At 40.0% G+C, this 22,395-nt stretch overlaps 2 protein-coding genes across 8 annotated transcripts; one reads left to right on the top strand and one right to left on the bottom strand.

Moving 5' to 3' along the window:
• Positions 1-3,568: 3,568 nt before the first annotated feature.
• Positions 3,569-14,689, bottom strand: FASTKD2 (FAST kinase domains 2). Of its 3 annotated transcripts, none has more exons than XM_027731453.2 (12): positions 14,612-14,689; positions 13,166-13,933; positions 12,663-12,766; positions 11,156-11,264; positions 9,777-9,900; positions 8,526-8,665; positions 8,055-8,227; positions 7,526-7,689; positions 6,310-6,531; positions 5,306-5,390; positions 4,184-4,298; positions 3,569-3,710 (listed from the first exon to the last, which is right to left on the bottom strand). In XM_027731453.2, exons 2-12 carry the CDS (start codon positions 13,823-13,825, stop codon positions 3,591-3,593), a joined length of 2,016 nt encoding a protein of 671 aa, XP_027587254.1. In that variant the 5' UTR covers positions 13,826-13,933; positions 14,612-14,689; the 3' UTR covers positions 3,569-3,590. The 3 variants fall into 3 exon arrangements, with proteins under 3 accessions (XP_027587254.1, XP_027587253.1, XP_027587252.1); XM_027731452.2 differs by lacking the exon at positions 14,612-14,689 and adding an exon at positions 14,285-14,586; XM_027731451.2 differs by lacking the exon at positions 14,612-14,689 and adding an exon at positions 14,328-14,586.
• Positions 11,301-22,395, top strand: MDH1B (malate dehydrogenase 1B). Of its 5 annotated transcripts, XM_027731455.2 has the most exons (10): positions 14,751-14,787; positions 15,322-15,434; positions 16,383-16,517; positions 16,670-16,812; positions 17,440-17,722; positions 17,822-17,942; positions 18,930-19,071; positions 20,026-20,189; positions 21,108-21,247; positions 21,951-22,395. In XM_027731455.2, the coding sequence occupies exons 1-10, from the start codon at positions 14,766-14,768 to the stop codon at positions 22,005-22,007; spliced, it is 1,320 nt and encodes a 439-aa protein (XP_027587256.2). In that variant the 5' UTR covers positions 14,751-14,765; the 3' UTR covers positions 22,008-22,395. The 5 variants fall into 5 exon arrangements, with proteins under 5 accessions (XP_039245548.1, XP_027587255.2, XP_027587256.2 ...); XM_039389614.1 differs by lacking the exon at positions 14,751-14,787 and adding an exon at positions 11,301-11,315 and having other exon boundaries at positions 17,440-17,942; positions 21,951-22,113; XM_027731454.2 differs by having other exon boundaries at positions 14,745-14,787; positions 17,440-17,942; positions 21,951-22,113.

Here is a 22,395-nt window from a genome sequence, read left to right as displayed (position 1 = left end):
CTGGAATATTTCATACCCTGAGAAGGCTGGAGTTAGGGCTCAAAAATAGTTTTAGATGTAAGGAATTCCAAGCAAGACAGAACTGCAGATCACCAGGGTCTGTAAATCCAGCTGCTTATGGAGACAATTTACTTTTCCAGTCACTCATTCTCATTCTGCATTACTCACAAACTTTGTTTTGATTTCGCTCAGATGGTACTAGTTTACTTTCTGTTCATGCAAGAACCTTCCTGACCCTTGCAGCCCACATTTTCTGCCTTCCTGTTTCTTGCTCTCATTTTAGATCAGTTCACACATCCTTCAATGCTTAACACAATCCTTCGGCCAGTGAAGTTTGCTATACACCTTATATTTGTAAATCCTTCTATGTTTTCTTTTTGATTGTGTGATATATGACAATGATCTAACCTTGTCACCCTGTGGTATGTGGATAGCCTTCAGATGACCTGGAGATTTCACAGGATTACTCTCAAAGAAAAATTTACCAGATAAGCCAGCTTTATAATGGCATTTTACTGTTTTGTAATAACATTTATGAATCATAAACTATCTAACAGCAAGCAGCATGTAAAACCCAGGAATCATAAAAGGCAGTACCTGTTTCTTTGAGATTAGCGGGACAAATTCTGAAGTCCAGTATTTCAGAGCTCAGAATGAAGGAAAGATTTGTATGCTTCTACTTTTCAGACTTCTTTGTGGCCCAGGTATAAAATATGCTGCCTTCATACAAGTCTGGTCAAATATATGGTTGCTTTCTGCAGCTGAGTCCACTGTCTTTAAGTCGTAGGTATAAAATTACTCTAAGCCCTATACTTGCTTTCACAAGCCTTCAATTCACTGAAAAATCCTCCCCTGCTTCAGCAGTTTAGTTTACTTAATAAATTTCCTATTTTCACTTTACAGGGAGTTGGGAACCTTGGCCCTGATACAGATTGGGTCTGGGTTCCATCCATTGATAAGATACACCCATGGGCTGTATGAAATAAACCCATTTGCAGCTTCCTTGTTCCTCACTCCTCATTGAGAAAAGATTTCCAGCCACTGCACATACAAAGAGTTCCAAGTATGAATGAAACTTAGAAACACAAGTTCCTGAGTCTGCAGGCAGACTATGAAAATGGTAAAGAAAGATGCAGCTTGCATCTCCAGTTAGCCTCACCGGCAGGTCAGCTAAAAACATCTATTTTTTATCTGTTTTGCTTAAAGAAGAGGATTTTGCACCTTTCACACCAAGCACTCCATGCAGTGACAAACCTCATAAGTATGGGAGAAAAATAATTATTGTTGATCTTCATTGTGAGTCTCCCACTAATTTTAATAATGACTCAGGAGAGGAGAATGGTATTCTAAATACAGATTGTAATGCACAGAACAGGGGATTAGATCTTCCTTATTACATGAATTAGACACCTGAAAAACCTGGCTTTATTTTCAGCAGACTAGCTTTTTAGCATATGTGAAGATTCAGGAAACCCACAGCTCTGAAGTCTCTGGCAGTAGCTACATGGTGCTTAGAACTATCTATCAGCATAGATGACATAGGACCAACATAAATTATTGAGAGCATAAAGCAAGACATTTTAGTAAGCACAGTGATCATAATGGCAGACTACTACACTTCCATGCTGCTTGTATTCATTTCTACCTACTATTAAGGTGTTTAACAAAGAAAAAACACATGGTGATCAGCTAGTTTAATAACGTGCTATGCCATTTTGTGCCCACTGGTGGCTAATTCTGTCCATGCTGGTGGCATCCAAGAAGACAGTGTACTTCCCTGTCCGTGTTTTGTCCCTGAAGGGATGGGAGTTACGTACCTACTCCTGAAGACCTGACTGAAAAGCTCAAAGCAGACAGAGGGAGCAGTTCCCCAGCCAAAGCGAGAGCCACAGCTGACACTGCATTACTGGTTTGCAGGGCTCCAACTTTACACAGCACCAAGTGCTTTCCCAAACATAGCTCTGTGCACTACCTGACACCCCAGCACAGAGTATTTCAGACTTCCTCCAGCACAGGCTGGGACCATGAGTCAGTCAGCCAGCTCAAAACAACAGAATGGCACTGACTAGTGTGCCTCACGGCTGAAATTGTACAGACAATGCTTTCTTAAAGTAGCAGATCCAAAAAGGGGGCATAACAAACTTCTCACCAAATCAAGCAGATGAACTTTGCTCTGGTTGTTAAGTTTTACAATTGCATCAAATCTGTTTTCCTGTATGTGCTGCATTTCAGAGACTGAAATACTGAACAGCTCTCTCTGCTTTTTATGCTAGATAGCCATGACAGTGCTGCTTTGGTTGCACTGCTTCCTTCACAAACATGCACTGTATTCTATCTACATGTTCCACAAGAAGTTGAGCAATGAATTTTTCTTAACTTGCTTCTTTTCACCTTATGACTGCAATACCTTTTTTACCTCATCATTGTAGTAGTACCTCAACCACGTGTCCACGCTACTTCAGAAAGACAAAGAACGCAGTGCTTGTAGCTCAGCAAATGAAGCAAGGGCACCACGGTTAGGTAGCACACAGTCACTGTAGCAAGTATTGCTGTTTCCTTCTATGCCAATGGGACTGTGGCTGTGGTGCAGCAGAATTGTGACTGAAGATCTGATTACTCCACAGAAAGAAGCAAGCTGTTGTTTGCAAATGTATTTTGAGCACTTCAGTGCTCTAAGTACTTCAGCAACTCCAGCAGAACAAAATGCATTTTATCAGTACGTTACCAAGAACAGAAAAGATGCATCAGTTCACTCTGCTCCTTCAGATAAAAGGCCCAAAGCTGGTTTGCACTTCTAGAACTCTGCCACCCTAATCAGTTGCACCACTACACAACAGGCCAGTGGAGATGCATCACAGTATGTAATGAACAAATCTGAGTATTGCAACACCTCTTTGAATAATTGTGGAGACACTAATATCAGAAACAGAGAGCAGGAGTCATTTTGTAAAGACATAGAAGACCTGTGTTCTTGTAGTGAGATGTCTCAAAATCTATTACAGTAGCAGTGAAACAAATGGTTCAAAAGAAAAAGCATACAGTTTACTGAACCATTACTGGTCTGAACTTCAGAAAACTGAGGGGGATTGATTTCTTCAGAAACTTTCCACATAACCAGATCTTTTAATACACCACTTATGCCGAGTTATTTACTGCTTTACCATATATAGTTCTGCATAAAGAACTGTATGGGATGTTGGGTAGGAATCCTTCTAGTGCCTAATTGTAGGCCAGGTTCCAATAGCACTTGAAATAGTCACATCCTTTTCCTGAACCAGCTCAAGAGGAGAGAAATGTGACTTGGGGCATGCAGGAGGGGAAGCATAATACAGATTAAATTAAGACATTTCAACAGCAGTAGATGTCAGGATGCTTTTTGGATTATTTCCCTCTACTAGAGAAATTCCACTCCCACTTCACAAAAGAAACCCCCCACTATCAGCAGGCATCATTCATTTCACAAACTTTCTTAATCTGTAATACTTTGGAGCAGGCTGTTGTGTATAAAATTACTTATCTCTTCCGTTAAAACCTTACATAATTTACAAAGGAAAAAGAGAGATCAGGAGACCCAGAATTTTTAGTTTATTTTAATTATTATCCTGCACAGTTGCTTCAGAAGAAGAGGAAGTATTTTCTAAATAAATTTTTCCTTTCAAAAACTCAACTGCATCTTCATTTGTCATTTCCTGAAACTTCCTGTTCTGGATCTAGAAGAAAGTAAAAGGAAAGGGTACATTATTTCTATTATCCAAACTACCCTGTCCTACAAACCAAGTGCTCAGTGATGAGAAGGCCATAGGGATTTGCTGTATTTTGAAAACAAGTTCGCTTGAATCATTCACTCTATGAAAATCAGGGAAACAAGCCAGAGACATATAAGTTTTTTAGGCACAAAGGAATTCAGTGGCTTGATTTTTTTTTTTCCCCTCAACTATGATTATATTTATTTCACTGATAATGGTAAGTGGTGGCTTGTCTTTTAGAGTTCCTCTGCCCTTTCTCGCTAGTGACACCATCACTCTGGTTTAACTAGCAAAGATATGCAATTACCACTCTGGAGAAGGCCCACCATCCCAGGTGAGCTTTCATGTTTGGTAGAACAATGCTTGTTCTACCAAATATGCTCATCACTACACTGATAAGAGAACCCAAACAGAGAGAATAACCTGACTCTTCTTACCAGAATCACGTGATAGCCCAGTTTATTTAGATGCCGCTTCTTCATTGCCAGCTTCCCTTGGGGGTGCGTTGTACCCATGCAGAAGGTAGACAGAGGAACAAACAGAAGAGCCAATCTACAACCAAGAAGAGCACAAATGCAGAACAAGCATTTTTAAGACAATGATTCAATGATGTCTTTTAACACAGCAGAATATACAGCTCTCTTTCTGGTAGGCAAAAATATCAGGACTACAAAAATTTCGAACTTCGGACTTAAGTAATTTAGACCCTTTCTTCTTCCATGAGCTCACACAACTTCCACCATCTACCCAAGTACCTACAGCAGAATTAAGTACTTAGATCTCCACTTCTCCCACAATGAGAAGGTAGCAGATCATTCAGCATTCTCCATTAATATGAGAGATTCTGCATTTACTTTGATCCTTTGCTAATGATATTCAGAATCAGTTACTTCTTTCCATAAAAACCTACTTGGAAGGGTGAGAAAAGCTGAATGGCTTGGAACACTGACTTTCTGTAACACAATTCACTAGCTCTCTTTTTACCAAAAAGCAAACTGTATAAAATACATTGTGCAGTGATCCAGCACATGAATGTTAAGTATCACCCAATTCTACTTAAGCATTACTTAAATGATAGATATCCTGCTTCAATTACTGAGAGGTCAGTCTTCTACACAAGATTAAATTAATCACCTAAAATGTGCATATGATGATCCTTTTTATTCAAAGTATATTTCAGTAGCTGAATTAACTGCCATAACATATCATTAAGATGCGCATTTTTGAGACTTAAGAGAATAACTGAATGTTTAATTGGACACACAAACACTTGCAATTTTAAAATTCTACCTGCATTCATTACTAGAGTATCAGATCACTGTGATGTTTCCTGCCTCTTTCTCTGAAATGTTAATTTTAGCCCCTCTCAGAAGCAGACATTGAGCTGGATGAATTGTTACTCTGAACTGGTACAGCAATTTTTGTGTATTTCAGTGACCATAAATAACAATTTAGTTAGCTACTTTGCTCCTGCGAATCAGTCAACTGAAGAAGTAACTGGATGGAATACATACAAATAAAACTAGCCTGCTAGAAAAAATATGGAGTAAAAGAGACACCTTTGAACACTTGGGTCAGGATGATCATCTGTTGCAGTTATAGGGAGCACTTTTTTTCCTTCTGAATCCATTCTGATTTCAAAATCTGAAAAAAACCCAACAAAACATTTAACTCTGCAAGAGGTTACAATTAATGTTCTCATTTGAACACACTAATTGTTCAAATTGTTTTAAAATGAACAGCTCATTTGAAAAAGTTAATAGGCACCATCGCTGGTCTAATTGCTGTTCTCTAATAATTGACTTATTACTGATAGCTTTTCCCTCCCTGCAACCAATATAAACAGCTATAGCTTGCACATCTCCAGAAAAAATAAATTTGTTTCTGGAAACTGCAGATGTAGCTTTATGGGAGTGAAATCATTGTTTAAAGAAACTACTCTTGATCACAGGCTGTCATGCCTACTCATATTTTCCTGTAGTCCAATTCCTCACTGGAAATCTTTGGGAAGAAAATTATTACAAGTACAGAAGAACTGGTAAGCTGGATGGTTGACAAAAAAAATAAGCAAGATCAAAATATAAAAGAAACCAAACCTTCTGAAATGATCACCTGTCAAAAGGTCATATCACATTTCATAAAAGAAGGTGAAACCCAAACCTTAGCCAGAACTTCAGAGAAGAAACAAGTCAGAGAACAAAAGGCAGCTGCTGTTTAGCTTTGTTTCTAACGTAATTTAGTATCAACATATCAACTCTCTCAAACAGTTGGCCATACTGGATTTATGTACAATTAACATCTGCTTGCTGATGCTTAACAAAAAGTCCAAAGCAGTTTTGTGAATAAGAGAAATCATTAACTTTTAGGAAATGGATTTAAATACTTTAACAGAAGCATCCTAGAAAGTAGATTCACCAATCAAGGACATCATTTGTTAAAAGACTGTCATCAAAAGTGTTACACTTTTAATCACTTGCACCCTATGCAAATTTATTACCACCTTATTATTTTGGGGATTATAAATCTATATTAAAAAGAATTTGACAATAATTTAGCTTCATACCAACGTGATATTTATATGGCAGCTGAACATTTTGCCGAAACATGTTCTCATCTCCCAGAAGCTCTATCAGTGCCTCCTGAGCCTTTCTGAGACTAAGAGAGACCAATGAGGACGAATTCTCAGTCACCACAAATGCAGGCTTCGTGAAGGAAGGGCTATCAAGTTCCATACACGTTTTCACACAGCGAAGCATCATTTCCTTTTGTTCTTTGTAAAGATCATCTGAAAAAGGATACAAAAATACTACAGACAATGTGTCATCCCACAGGATTTTTAATTTTATTATCTTTTATAGTCTGTTCTAGCACAACAAATGAATTTCGATGTAAGAAGCAAAACCCAATTGATTTTCACTGAATATTATTGAGTCTCTTCAATGTATTGTTAAATACACACCATCAATTCACTAATTACAATATTAAAGTCTATGGCAGGGAGCTTGCCCATTTATGCAGTCTTCCCCCTCTGCTGTACACAGCTCTGTGCATGCTGTCAGTTATCATGGGAGAGTATGCATAAAAACCATTCATAAAATCCAGACAATCAGGACGCTACTTATAAACCAAAAAGGGATATCAGACTCAGCCAAAATTTTGAAACTGTACTTGAAGAGCATTAAGCTGTGCAAACACTAAGCAGTTACAGTTTTACAGCTTTCAGGTTGAGACACAGCAGGCTCAACAGCAAGACACAGTGTTTACCCCAAATTTCTACTCCGCTCGACTATTCTACTACCTGTACAAAATTGTAATGTGGAAACCAAATTCTTCTACAAACCATTACAAGTACCTCATTATAACTCAGAGCAGTCCAAATCTCACTTTTACTCATGATTCCAGGTACTAAAGTTAGTTTATAAAGGTTAAGACTTCCTATATTTTTAAAAATGCCTGAACATCTACTGACTGTAGAACACTTGGCTCTTGCACATTTCTACCACTTCCACAGATCCCATCTTCATCTCTGTTCATTTAACTGCATACCTACTACTAAACTGTTTCCACCATGGGGCCCAAGACAATAAGCTGAAGCCCTAGTGCAAAGCCAGATCACTCAGACCACCATTACTAAATTAGCTCCGTCTTGAGGACTTCAAATTTAATATTAATCATGTTGGGGTTCTTTAATTTCTAATCTTTTAACACAATTACAACAAATTATGTACACAGGCAGACTATTCTTTTTAAAACAAGAAGATGACAAAGTAAGGTCTGACCTGACAGTATAAGTTCATCCTTGCTGTCCTTTTGCAGCAGCTCATCCAGTGCTTGATGGGGAAGATAACCTAAGATGCAAAGTGAATACGTTGCCTTCAGCAGTTCTGTGTCGGAAATCTGAGGCAGGCATTTATTCAAGCTGCTTTGAAGGGTCTCAAAAAACCTTTTCCAAAATCAGAAGAAAAGTATCTAAATACACAAATAAGGCTATAAAAACACACATTTCAAACAAAAATACAAGTTAGAAATCTTTGCTAGCTTGTGTTATTTAACATTAGCACTTGATTCTTGCTTTGAGGATACAGCTACCTATCAACAGATTTAGTAGCCTAGTCAGTCTAGAAACAAACTCTTCAGCTAGACAAAATCCTATGTAGAAAAAATGTAAAAAGACACAGCAAATTTACTTTACAGATTAATGAAACAGGATTATGAACTCTTCCACAACTGAAATCAAATACAAGTTGCCATACATTGCTCTATAATGACTACGTAACGTATTATCAGGCATCCTAAATGAAAACCTACCGATGCTTTTGGACTCTGGGAACATAGTTGAGTCGTGAATACACTCGGAGAACAATCAAAAGATTTTTCAAGTTAAGGAATTCAGGGTCTTCGGTCAGCTTCTCAGCAAAAATCTCCATCAACTCACTAGGCTGAAAGCCAAGTGCCTCACAGGCAGAAAGAAAAAGGATAATCTAAAAGAAAAGAGAGTTTTATAACTCAAGAAAGTCAGTGAAGTAAATCCTACCTGTTGCTATCATAAAAGGCATTTTTAATGAAAGCAAATTTTTCAAATCATAACACCACTTTTATTTGTTTCTTTACTTATCAATTAATAGAAGAGCATTTTCAAAATTTAACTATCAACTTCATCAGACTGGTATACCTAAAAATCTGTTCCCCAAAGATCAAGCACAAACATGAAGAAAGGTAAGATGGAAAGCACCAGATACTCTGCTAGTACTGCTATAAATTATTTGGTCTCAAACTCACCTGTCTTTTGTCCCAAAGGCAGGCAGTGGAATTAACATAGTCTGCTAATGCTGAAAACAGTTTTACATTACGGTACTGGAGAGTATGACAAGCTTCCAGAATGAGAATTAATTGCCGAAATGGAACATCATGGACATTTTCTGTAACAGTAGATCAAAAAAGGACAAATGACACAAAGCAATGGGAGCTGTAGGTTGGAGACACCGTGGAAACAGTTTGGTTAAGGGATGGAGGAGGGAAAAAATCTGATATGAAACTATGGAACAGACTGAGACTAGCTAGGCAAAGCTCAACTGAGCTAAAACACAGGAAGAAACTGAGACAGAAGAAAACAAACTGAGCTGGAATCAAGCTAGAACACATTAATCAGCAAAAGGGGACAAATTTACAAAATAAGCAAGAAGATTGTGTTCCCAGGACATCTTCCAGGTTTCTTGACTTTCAGCATGCACTAAAAAATGCTGAAAAAAGTCACTGCTCACTCTGTGTATGCCACCTGGCCTGTGTCCCGAGTGTGGTGGAAGTCCTATGGGAGAAGCCAATAGTATGTGTAATTAAACACTGTGTCCTAATACGTATAAGGACAATAAAGGCTATACAAGCAGCCTAAACACTTCTGGTTTATTTATGTTAAAAATGCTATTTTACTATTTTAATGCTTTATGAGACACAAATGCATTTTTAAGTATGAATCAATACATACTGACCACATATACTTAAGCAATGTATTGTAAAGGTATAGAGAGATGTGAAAGCATTAGCTTTCATTTAATGTTTCTATGGGCTACAGTATAAGGTCAGTTATTAAGCAGTACTCAATAATTAAATCCAGTTCTTCAGGGAAACACTATTTTCATTTAGTTTACCAACTAGTCACACTAGGCTGCCAATCCATCCTGTAAGTTGTCCATTTCCAATTCAGATTTGTTTTAAAATTTTATTTGAAATCTGTCTTTTCTTGATAGAATTAAAATTCTTTTTCCTAAATCCTGTGTACAGAGAAACATAAACGAAAACATGTAATTCAGGTAAATGTTAAGAAGGGCAGAGATGACAAGAGCTATTTGTTTTCATTATTTATCAGTAATTTTCTGTCTTGCTTCTTGTCAAATGGCTCCACATAACTATAATATCCTGTAAAACAAAGATGTTTCCTGAGTTTTAAAGGAAGTCAGAAAAGGGAGATGAGACAGTAATTAGAAAGAATTTGGTATAAGGAAGGGAAATTTAATAAGCATATTTTTTTCTTACCCTGGATCTTTTTACTGCAGGCAGTCAGGATTGGATACGAACAATAATTCATTGCAACAAGAGCCAAAAAGACACGCAGAGCATTCGGAAAAGTCAGATGATCTATTTCTTTCAAAACTGCCATCTAAAGTGAATCAGAGTTTATTAAATCCTTCATTCTTCTGGTATATTATCACTGCTTTCTGGTGAAGACATTTTCACCAAAACTTTCCCAAATTCCTTAGTTCAGATTTATATGAAAGGAAAAAAAAAGCAAAAAATAGCAAAAGCATAAAGTAACCACTTTCAATTTCTTAATATACAATTTTAACAGGTCAAGCGCTCTAGAGATGTGTCACTATGCAAGTTCCCAGCAATTTGCCTTTATACGCTTCTTTTAAAAGAAAGAAGCCTCAGCAAAGGTCATTTCCAAGTACTGTGAATATGTGTCTTCTGCAAACTCTTAAAAAAGTAGCAGAAACAAAAATGGCACAGTTGACTGATCTGCATGCCCATGAAAGCTGTAAGCCTCCAAAGTGATCCATAGTACACCAAGCGGCCTATCTTTAAATATAAACACCCAGCTACAAATGTGGACCAAGGCAGAGGTGGTCAGCTCTGTTGCCACAAGAGAGATTTCATTTATTGAAGCAGTAATTAGATTGATATAAATGACAGTAAAAATGAGACTACAAAATCTATTGGCTACTAAAATACAATATTCTTACTGCATGCATATCAAAGGTTAAATACAAAATGCACCTACAATAGAAATTACACTGTAAAAAAACCAGCACCCTGTGGGCTCAGAAAATTAAGAGCTGCCTTTAGCTAACAAGTGTAAATGTTATTTTCCTTTCAGTTTTATGATATTTCATGAATGCCATTACTAATTGTGACCTCAGTACCCTTCAGTTATGTGATGAAAACACAGCAGGCCTTGTTTGAAAAGTGGTTTCAAAAAGGATTTTTAAATCAGGTGACAAACCTCAGTACACTCTGCCATAAAACCTAACGCCTGCTCCCAACCTCACTCCCATCAGTCCTCCATCCCCTTACCATTACTAGACACAGCCCCATCATAGACCAGTTTTCTGTCGCCTTGTCTTCCAGTCACAAGCTGGGCAAGGGAATCAGGGAATAGCCTTTAAATGCTTCTATGAAACACCATGTGGCCAAACCAAAGAGCCAAGGGCACTGCTATTTTACTGCCTCAACTCCTTTTGTTCCCAACCTCCAAATTTAAGTTCTTCCTGCAGATATATCTGGACTATGATTCAAATTGTAAATAGTTACCTTTCTATTATATTTTCTCTTTGAGAAAGAACCATACACAATTTATAACCAAGGCAAGAGCACAGGCTTTGTGGAAGTAAAAATGAGCCTCCAACTAAACTTACCTCTAATTTCTTTTTCAGAAAAACCGGAACATCTTTTCCCATGCATTTCATCAGGTTTTGCAGAATAAAGATGTCTTTGATACTTGAAATGCGCTGCTCCACTAGTAACCTGACGAAGAAACACACACAAGAACTTTCCTCACTTCAGCAGAAACAGCAGGTACCCCCATTCTTCCTCACTGATGTACCCCTAAGTTAAAGCTGTAACTCCCTGCTCCTCTCCCACCTCCTTTTTTATGCAATATTGGCATAACTCTACATGATGTAGCTGCAGCACAGATATTTTACGCATAGAAATAATTTTATATGCTTTCTTAACATTATCCTGATAGATGAATGCTGTTGCTGATATATTAACAGCAGGGGCACCTGACCAGACTGCGTATGTGACTGTGTAGATGTTAGTCCCGTTAAGCGTCAAAGAATTAACATCCTTCTGCAGAAAAAAAAATTGTATATTTTTATCTCAGAATCATCTATGTGCAGACAAGTTCTGAAACTGCCAGGAAACTCAGGAACGGACACTGACAACCATTTGTTGCAAGTGAGGAAAGAAAACAAACAAGCAGTGCTGTGGGCTGCAAGAACAGAAGGGGATATCGCAACACAGAGGGATCATAAGCACAAGATGAAGGAATTCTGCATTCCTAGCACCTACTTTTCTGTCTCAGAGGGTAGTATTGTAATTGTTCTGTCCAAACAACCCTTAAATATACCTGCACAGCTACAAATTATGAAGTGTCACTTTCTAAGGCAGTGCACTGGTCTGAAATTCACCCCTGCAAATAGGTAAGAGCTCCAGACATCAAGACAGAGAGAGAGCTGTAGATGGCTCTCCTGCTTTGCACCAACTTTTAAGGCACATCCACCTTCTCAAAGTAGAACCTGACCCAGGATCAAAAGTACTAATCCATGGCAAGTTTTGTGACAGCCTCAGTAAGAACAATCTTATGGGACTGAGCAGCTTGGTTAGTCACATAAATCGCATTGGCCCAGAAAAAATTCACTACAGCCAAACAAGTTATTCTGATAAAGCACTACAGAGAAGGACTTTCTGGATGCAACTAGTCTTCATCCTAATTTTTACTTACTAAATTAAAAGAAAACATTCCCAGGCTGCTAAATAGCATTTTTAATAATGAAAAATCAAAAATACTTCAAAAAGTAAGCTAGTCTCACTACCTCCCATTTACACACAGATAAAAGAGGGATAGATACGTGAAGGGACTTAAAATCTCAAAAAAACCACACTGGCGGAGCTGCAGCCAGAACACAATCCCCTGTGGACCAGACTAGCACCCTATACTACTGGAAGCCCTCCTGCTCAAAACTGCAAAGACAACGCCAAAAATCACTGTGTAGGACAGCTCTTATCTCACGTGATCGTTTAAATCCTAAAAGCACAATATGTGTTCTATGCGCAGACATTCCCTCGATGATTTCTAACAGACATGTATTCTAACAACATTGAAATAGGAAGAACACATGAAAGATATGTTTTTCTCACTGTAATCCAGCTTGAAGAGCGCTCACATTCTTGTCTTTATCCATCCCTGATAAAGTAGTTGCCAAAACGGAGACGCATCGGTTATCGAGTTGATTGAGCTTCTCCTGTTAAAGTTTCCACAATGTCAGATTACTTCAAACCAACAGAAGTTTCAGAAAAGTAAAACTGACCACTCTTAATCTGTACCTTTTTTTTTTCCCCCTCAAAAGTCAATTCACAAGCTTTAATTCTGCAGTGACCCCCACAAGGACTCACATCAAATTCAGTTGATTTGAGAGGGGTAATGATTTTTGAGACTTCTCCTCTCTGTTAAATCTGAAATCAGGCAGTGGTTTCAAAAACGAAGGAGACAAGAAGTACAGACAAATGAATTATGGGAACCCTGTTTCCATGGAACATCAGACTAAGCCAGGGATGTAACCCAGTTCTCTGATGCTGCACAGACTCCCAGAATTGCCCACGAGGTTTCAGCCCAGATTTAGGAGAAGGATCTTCACACTCACTTGGCACACTCTCAGCAAAGTCTGGACCAGGAGCGTGTTCTGGGGCACCCCGAGGTTCACCATGGCGTGCAGGCTGAACACCAGGTCCCCGCGCGTCATCCTGCGGGAGTCCCGCAGCAGCTGCTGGCACAGCTTGGCGAAGGCCGGGTGCTCAAAGATCAGCTGCTTCTCGTAGCGCTGCTGCTCCTCCGACATGTGTTTGAAGAGTCTCCAGGCAGTGGTTAAACAGTTTGTGTAATGCTTGATGGAGACAGCAGACTCGGAAGCCAAGTCCAGCGCATCGCAAGGACAGGTGCATTTCCGGAGACTATTAAAGAACGGGTCATCATGATCCACTACATGCTTCGCTTTGAAGCTCCCAGAATCATCCAACTTTTCAGCTTCCAAGGAGCTCTGGGAAGCCTGCTCACTCACCAAAGCCTCTGCACCTGTGCTAAACACATCCGTCTTTTGAGATAGAAATCGAAGTGATGATCCATGCAGAGAAGGAAAAATATTTAAAAATAACTCCCTGAAGTTCACATTTCCCAAGGGATCCCTGTATCTGCTAATCCATAAAATGTGTTTTCTTGTTGTGCCTGAAGATCTGGGAGTCAACACAGAACTGTACCTATGCAGGTATCTAACAGTATTTAACAAATAACTTATTCTCTTATTCATTTTTGCTAATTCCTCATGAATAGACTTGAAATACCAAGTCAAAATAAGGGATCCGATGAAATTCTACCAGTGGAAACAGTTCCGGAGGAAGTGCATAAGATTACTCATCTGTAAAAACAATTGAAAATTATGGGTTAGTTACCAGACTTTGAACTCCTACAATTTCAACTGCCAAATCTATGCACTTTTACAGGAGGGGACAAGATTTGGGAAAAGATCCCTGGAAAATGAGGGGCTTTTATTCGGTCTCCTACATTTCAGCCAAACATCTCGGCACAAGGCAAACTCAGCCCGGGTGTCAACTGTTTCCTCCTCTTTGCTGCTCTAACCAAAAGCCCTGCCGGGAGGCACAGGCTTTTCCTAAATGACGTTTCCCAGGCAGACGCGTCTCCCGACAGGGCTCTGGAGGGTCCCCTTTAGCCCCGGGTAAGAGAATCCCGCCCGCGAGCCTGGCCCGACCTCCTTGCCGCCATCCGCCGGGAAAGCCGCCTGCCCGGCTCACCCGCGGGATCACTCCCGGGCGGGGGACACCAGGCAGGGAGAAGCCGCAGGGTTTCGGGATCGCTTCCCCCAGGCGCCAGGAGCGCTGCCCAGCGGAACAGGACGGCACAAGGAGACAGAGGTCTTTCGGCGGCTCCGCACCGGCTCGGAGCTCCCGGACGCAACGGCTGGGATCGCTCCGGGCCGGGCCGTGCCTGGTGCCGCTCGCACCAGCCGAGCCGTGCCGGGACCGGAGGGCCGGGCTGGGCCGTGCCGGGGCTCCCGGCGAGCGGCGGCCGCCGTTACCTCGCACGCGGCGCCGCCGCCATGACACCGCCCGCTCCCCGCGCGCTCCCGGCAGGCCTCGCGAGAGGGATGGCGCGCGGCGAGGGACAAACTACCTCGGCGCGCGGCGCGTTGCTGAGCAACGCCGGAGCCACCGTTGGGGGGCGGCGCGCGCATGGCCAAGTTCGTGGTGGCGGGTGAGGGGGGACCCGGGACCCGCGCGGGGCAGCGCCTCGTACCGGCACCAGGGACCCCGGGGCGGCCCCGGCGGCACCGCCTCGTACCGGCACCGGGGACCCCGGGGCGGCCCCGGCGGCACCGCCTCGTACCGGCACCAGGGACCCCGGGGCGGCCCCGGCGGCGGCAGCAGCAGCAGCAGCAGCAGCAGCACCTTGTACCGAGACCCGGGCGGGGCAGCCCCGCCGCGCTTGCAGCGGCTGCTCCTCATTGCGGGCTCCCCACCGTCCCCTCTTCAGGCTCTCCGGGCGCCGTGCCCACACGGCCTCAGCCGTACCCGAGTCAGCGTTTTCCCCTTATCCCGTCAGTGAGGCTTCATCCTCTGCTGCTGTCCCCCCAGGGGTGCCCTCCTCGGCCCCTTGAACGCTGTCTGAAGAGACTGTTTCACCTCCAGAGCTACCTTTTGCTGGCTCACATTAAACAATGGTCTTTTTAGCCCTTATCAGTCAGTGTCACAAAATCATCCATTTGTGCTACTGTTGCTGTGTTCACAGGTAAGGCAAACTGCCCTTACTATGCCAAAGCTGAACACTTGGCTGACTGTCTCCAGGCTACCTTGCCCAACTTCAGGGTTCACAAGATCACTCAGCACCCCGACAAGTGGGAGGTAAGGGATTGTAAGCCAAGTCACTGGCAGGTGCCCCAGTGCTCTACAAACCAACAAATGTGCTTATATGTACTGTGTTTATTCTCTTGTATTAGTGGTATTATATGTGGGTAGAGGTGCTGCAGAAGCAGCTTTGTCTGTGAGAGCCAGCCAGAGGAAAGGTTTGAATGTTTTGAGCAACTGGCATCACTGTGAGTCTTACCACAAAAGATGGGTACAAAGTGTGGGCCAGCCTAAAGGTGTGTTTTGTCAATAAAAAGTTCAAGGAGGTTTTTTTTGATTGGCCAGTTTTTTTGTTTTATGTATACATGGCATCTCAGCCTGTAAATCTTTTGGTCACTGTGGTTGCATATGCCTTCAGAGTTGTTACTTGTCAAGAGCATTTCTAGCAGTCAAGGGCTTTGAATTGCTATGGAAGTATGAAGTTAAATATCACATATTTGTTTACAATGTGGATGTGCCTTTCTGAATATTTGTGCTGTAGACATGTTGCCATGTCTACCCTGTAGTTCCTATAAGGATCTGAAAAAAAATGCAGTCTGACTTCATGAGATAGACAGTACCACGATGTTTATTATCTCTTATATTTTGCTTGACGCCTCAGCCAAGTAAGTCAAACACTTAAGTGGAAAGCAATTAACCTCTTCACCTTACTTATCTTCTGCAGCTAAGTAATCCTCGTGTTACTCACTGCTTCACAACATTGCTATCTTCAGTATACTAAGGCAATTAAGCAAAATCACAGCAGAAGTAAGACCTTTAGGTGAGGTATCACTGTGTATCACCCTGCCTTACTTTGTACTGTTTCCCCATTTTGCACGTGCTGGTACATAAATTGTGGAGCACCTTGTAATTATGTATTGAGAGGAAATAGTAAGAATGTTTGTAGTTGTAAGATTTAAGTGTTATTTAAGTGTTAAAACCTTCTGGTGGGGATGTTTACATTAGCAGTGGCTTCATGACGTTTGTGAAACAAATGGATGGGAACACAGACAGTCTCCTATCATTTGGAGAGAACTGTTGGACCGTGGAGGGAAAGGTCAGCTTCTGGGAGGACTTAATGATTTTCTGGAATATGCTCAGGTAATGAGCTGCCTTTAATACTGTAAATCCATGTTTTATAACAGTGTTGTTCTTTATTCCTCCTTCAAATGTAAAATAAGGCTCTTGTTTGTAATGGTACCTTGCTGGGTGTGGGCTGCCATTTGATTAGAGGTTGTCCTTTTTCTTCTTAGCAATATTATGGCATCACTTCAATGATGTTGAGTAAAGAAATGTTAGACATTGCTGAGGAGAACCTACAGGCTCATCTTGAAATTGTAAAAGAGGATGAAAAGATTAAAAGTCTTATCAAGCCCATGCAGATCTGGATCACCAGGTGAGAGTAAAGAGAATATCTGTGAAGTTTCACTGAGCTTCAAAAGAATGCACTTTTTCCTATCACATATAGCAGGTGTAACCATCTGAAATTATGCACAAATCCCTGTAATTTGATGATTTGAATTAGGTTCTGTACCCCTCACTATGACAAACAAACTACTTTTGTTACACTTTGCACCAGTTTAAGTGAGGGTTGTGAAAAGGCAACATTTAGGCCCCAGATCAGTTTAGGGAAAAGCAAGTATTTACAATATAAGCTGGAAATTTTGTAGTGTAACTATCTTGCATTAAATATTGTTGGAAATATTTAAGTAGATAAAGTCTCTTGCTGTTCTACCTTTAGAAATTTCTATATTTTAGCAGTCCTAACAGAGCACCTTAAAAAATTGTCATTCTATAAAGACACCAATTTTTAAGTGACAGCATCACCTGAAATGTATAGGATGGAAAAACCTTCAAATTACAGGAGGACCCAAATGTTTTAATTCTTAACCTGTTAAAATGACAGAAAGAGAAGTAAAGGATCCAAGCTAATGGTCTATTTAAATGTGATCAAATACAAAATACACACCTTCCTAACAAGCAGTGGTTCATTGTTAACTTTTCTACATCCTCCTCTTATCAGTGCATCAACTCCAATCTGTTATCAACTGATCCCTCTGTTGGCAAATGGAGAAGTGTTTGGGATGACCACAGAAATCAGTATCCATTTGCTTGACACTGGCCAGTTTAAGGAAGTTCTTTGCAGTATTGTAATGGAAGCTGAAGACATGGCATTCCCACTTCTCCGCAGTATTTTGGAGCACACTGAAATAGATGAGGCTTTTATTGAAGCTGATGTTATTATTGTTCTTGATGATGTCCTCTTAAACCTTGAAGTCCAGTCCCTTGAGAACTACATCAGAGAAGTAAGTGAGATCTGTCAAGTGTATGCTCCCTTGATTGAGAAGAATGCCAAGAGTGAGGTCAGAGTAATTTCATCAGGAAAAACCTTTGCAAATCTTAAGGCGACGCTGATTATGACGTACGGCCCGTCCATTAAGCCTGAGAATATCATTGCCGTTGCGACATCCTGGGAAAGTGCAGCTAAAGCCACGCTGGCCAGGAAGTTGAATGTGAGCACAGCAGGTGAATATTTATGTAGCATTTGGGGAAATCAGTGCACCTTTGGGAGTGTGTATTTCATTGCAGAACACAGTTGATGTGCATGCCGAAATGCAAGCACAGCAGTGCACCCACTGAATTGCATGGGTGCACAGAATGCCAGGGTGTTTTTTAGTAGCTCTGGCATGCAGCCCTGCCACTCTGGTGTGTATTTCATGCTGGAAATATACTAAGAAGGTCTGAGTTGTGTTGCAGATTAGGAACTAGGATATCAAGGTTGCATTTACACTCAATAGTGCATTGTTATTTTGGAGACACACAAACTAGCTGTGATTAAACGTGGCAACATACTGCTGTGCAGATAATGAGAATAAAGTAGAACTGTGTTGTACTATTATTTTGGGGTTAATTAGCTTTCTTTCTCAGGTCAGTTGTTATAGCTTGGTTATATTTGCACAGTTCTGCACTGCATAGCAAAGGTGTGCTCTGACAGCCTGCTCACAATCAGGATTCTTTCAGTGTTGTAGGGGCAGAACTAGTCATTGATGGCAAGTCTAGATATTTTGGAACCTAATAAAATAGAAAAGTAAGTTAGGCTGAGAGGCCTATCAGCAGGTTATTTGAGAAAATTCTTTTCCAGCAAAGAAGGTGTTTTTTAATGACTTTTTTATTGTTTCTGTATTTATTTTTACAGGATTTTAAAATTAATATTGCTGTATATTTGCAATATGATTTGGTTTGGATTTTAAACACTAAGTATTTTCTGGGGTTTGTCTGTTATTTAAAATAGCATGATATAAGTTAAAATTCCTTTTTCCACTTGTGATGAGGTTTCATATATTATGGAGAACTTGGTTGCATTTTTCAGATCAGATAATTTCTGCTAGCAAGGCAGGGCACTGAATTGAAGAATAATTAATCTTGAAAGAGATTTGTGAAGGTCATCTAGTCCAGCCTACACTGTGAAAGTGTTTGTCCCTTCATTAATATATATATTTTCCTCTGTTACAGGAGTTAAAGATGTGATTGTTTGGGGCAATATTACTGGCTCAAACTACATTGATTTGTTGCATGCAAAACTTTATGGATATGATGGTGCTATTTGGGGCCCAGCTAATTTTCAACGTCCTTTGTTGAATATGATTTATGATAGGTACAGTACACATTTATTTCTGTAAAGTAAAAACTAAATAACTAAATTAATCCATATTTTTCTGAACTGGGTGATAAAGCATCAAGAAAGGTTTTTGTTTCCAAGATTTGTCTTTACTGATTAGCACTGTTTTAAAGGGAAATACAAGTTGAGGTATTCCATCCGTGAAAGAAGTTGAGTAGTTCCTAGCACTGTACATAGTTCTGGCTCTCCTGCCAATTTTGTTTATAACTGTATTTTCCTATATTTTAAGTGGGTTTCTCTTCTATCATATCATGGGCAGTTTATAAGAAGTAATGACAGTCCAGACAGTGACTTAGATATCTAGCACGCACAAAGAAACTTTGAAATAGTACTAAACAGATATTTGTACCTGAATTACATGAAACATTCAGCCTGAGCACACTAATGTTGTCAGTTTCTCAAAACAGAGAAACAATTTGTTAACATATGTGAAAAGGATACCTGGCAGTCAGATAGCTTCTTGTGGAAAGAACAGTAGTAGAGAAAGGATAAGCGCAGTGAGAGGGCAGCAGGTGTGAGATGCACCATGGCCCAGTTATATGGAGTTCCCACTCTGGTCTAAACCTGCCATTTACTGAAGAGGAGACATTTCTTTTGTTCTGTGCTTATACTGAGCCTAGCATAGGGGGATTATGGTTCATGGCTGGGTTCTTACATAAATCAGTAATACATATAAATTACAGTAATAACAGAGGTTATAACTTGAGTAAATAACCTAACTTTCATAGTAAAATGGTGTTTGGCATTACTTTTTGAGCTACTTTTTGTTAGACAATTTTTTTAATGGCTGTAAATGCCTTGCCTCCAACAGGGAAGTTGGAGTAAGTTTTGACTGTTTTCTTTCCTCTGGTTTAGTTCTTTTTTTGTCTATGAAACTTCTGCAGTCATCTTGGATTTTTAATCTCTTTTTTTGCCCTTTTTTGTTGGTAGGGAATGGATCCATTCAGAATTTTTATCTGCACAGGGTTCACTGCGTTCCCGAGTTGGTCGTTGCACAGGAATGTTACCTGCTCACGCGGTAGCCACTGCACTGCAGTACTGGTATCACGGCTCTCCTCCTGGGGAGATTGTTTCTGTGGGAGTACTTAGTGAAGGTAAGTCTATTTTTGCTTCTCGTGTTCTCTTGTAGCTTTGCACTACGTATAATAGCTTTCCCCTATCTCTAACATTACTTTTTAATCAATATTTTTAATGTAACAAAAACTTGTAAAACAAATCACGTGAGGCTGAGAGTTTGTTTCATCATAAGAACTTCCAAATCTAAGTAATTTTGCTTTCCAGGGCTAGTGATTTGATACTCACTTTCTAGAAGCATCTCTCAGGTTAATATTGTCTTTTTGCAGATTTTCTCTTAGTCTTTTAGCTTTAATGCTTTTCTGATATATGTGTTTTGCCCAAGAACTCTTTATAGGTCTTAGTGCCTAAGACAGAAAAGCATGTTCTTTTTGCGTAGTTATATGGACCAATAAATGTAATATTTCACAACAGCCATTTAACCCTTATATGAAATAAATCATTTTTCTCCCTTTTAAGATGCACAATTGTACATCTTAAATTTGTACAGTTGTACAAGGGGTAATGGTTTTAAACTGAAGGAGATATATAGATTAAAGAAGTTATTTACCAGGAGGGTGGTGAGACACTGAAACAGGCTACCCAGAGAGGGAGGAGATACCCCAACCCTGGAAACATTCAAGGTCAAGTTGGACTCAGAGAAAGCTGGTATATTTGAAGATGTCCCTGCCCATGGCAGGAGGGTTGGACTAGAGACCTTTAAAGGTCCCTTGCAACCCAGACTAGTCTATGATTCATGTACATCTAACTAAAGTACAAGGTTACTGTAAAAGGGGAACTCTTTTTTGAACTGTAGCCTGAAAAGTGCAGTCTCCATTTGTACTAAGATCTTGCAGTTGCAGACTTTTGCAAGTCTATAGGATTTAATGTTGACACTGGTGAGAGTGTGTTTTGTAAAAAGAAATAACATGTTGGGTCATTTTTTCCCTCTTCTTCAGGTCAGTTTTGCGTTCCTGAAGGAATTATCTTCTCTATGCCAGTGAGCTTCCAGAATGGTAGCTGGGAAGTCATAAAAGAATTAGAAATTGATGGAACGACACAAGAAGTTCTGGGACGCTTAGCCCACGAGCTAATTCAGGTGAGGATTTCTTGTCTCCCCCGTGTGCCCATTCTGCCACCTATGGGCACATTGTGGTACAGCCTTGAGCACCGAGACCTTTACTCTCAATGTTAGATGTACACACTGCCCACATGCACTTGGGCATGATAAAGATCAGGTATTTATAAGCGTCAGGTAGTATTCGTATGTTGAAATTAACAATTCTGTTGCCCAAAAAGGAGATGGTAAAATAAGTTTACCTATGTACGTGGAGAATTTGCACTCCAAAATTCTGCAGGCTTTGTGCAAAACAGAAATAGTACATTCAATTTAATGTTTCTGCATTCTATGCCACTGATGTTGATTTTGCTTCTGTGTATTCAGAGTATTTCCGTGCTAGAAGACACATCTTTTGGCATTTTTATGGCTGTAACTCTGCATGAATGAAGGCCAGATATTACTAGAATTCGGAATTTTCCAGAAAATACAAAATCGATGAGCAGTAATTTCGTCATGAACTTTTTGTCGCTTAGTGAGGCAAAACTAATTTACTTTTAGTATTGAAATATTAAAAGATTGGTTCAAAACTCTACATTCTAGCTTCGGTCAGTTTTGGAATCTTCAGTCATACTAGTAACATGTAAGGATTATTTTTCTTTAACATATTTTAAGTTTGTACTAGAAATTAGAGCAGATTAAAAGAATGGATGATATTAAAACTACCTTTTTTTTTCCCATTTAGGAAAAGCTCGTTGCACTAAAGGAAATAAAAGAAATACATCCATATGGAGAAGGCTAAAACCCCCACATCTTTTCCCAAGTTTTTCTGTGCTGCTTTTCCTACGTAATTTCATTTTCAAGTTGTCTGTCCTCATGCATCAAAATAAGAGCAAATGAATTTAAAAGTGTGTTTTAGTTCTGTTTTTTTCACTTTTCCCCTATTCCCAGGTTCTGAAATCCCTGCACTTTTCCAATGTTATAGCAATTTCTTTCTACTTTTAAGTCATACAGACGTTTTTTCTAGTTAGTTTTCTTTCTCCCTTCCTTCAAATTCTTTCCAGTACTTTTATATCAGCACTTACCATACTATGAGCTGCCCAGAGCCTGTAGCAAGCACATAAGCCTTTTGGTTATCCATGCTTTTTTCTTGGGAAAGAACTACAGACACAATAAAATATTCTTGATAA

Source organism: Pipra filicauda, unplaced genomic scaffold, assembly GCF_003945595.2.
Source record: "Pipra filicauda isolate LSUMZ 115617 unplaced genomic scaffold, ASM394559v2 scaffold74_size2892960_pilon, whole genome shotgun sequence".
Lineage (NCBI taxonomy): Eukaryota > Metazoa > Chordata > Aves > Passeriformes > Pipridae > Pipra > Pipra filicauda.
This window is presented reverse-complemented; position numbering and strand designations above follow the sequence as displayed.

Coding starts and splice junctions, on each gene's coding strand:
- FASTKD2 (XM_027731453.2), bottom strand. CDS start 13,825: ATGAATAAGAGAATAAGTTATTTGTTAAATACTGTTAGATACCTGCAT. Junction 11,265..12,662: donor GCTCTTCAAGCTGGATTACA/GTGAGAAAAACA, acceptor TTTCTTCGTCAG/GTTACTAGTGGAGCAGCGCA. Junction 8,228..8,525: donor GCCTTTGGGACAAAAGACAG/GTGAGTTTGAGA, acceptor CTTTTCTTTTAG/ATTATCCTTTTTCTTTCTGC.
- MDH1B (XM_027731454.2), top strand. CDS start 14,766: ATGGCCAAGTTCGTGGTGGCGG. Junction 14,788..15,321: donor GGCCAAGTTCGTGGTGGCGG/GTGAGGGGGGAC, acceptor CTGTGTTCACAG/GTAAGGCAAACTGCCCTTAC. Junction 19,072..20,025: donor TTGAATATGATTTATGATAG/GTACAGTACACA, acceptor TTTTGTTGGTAG/GGAATGGATCCATTCAGAAT.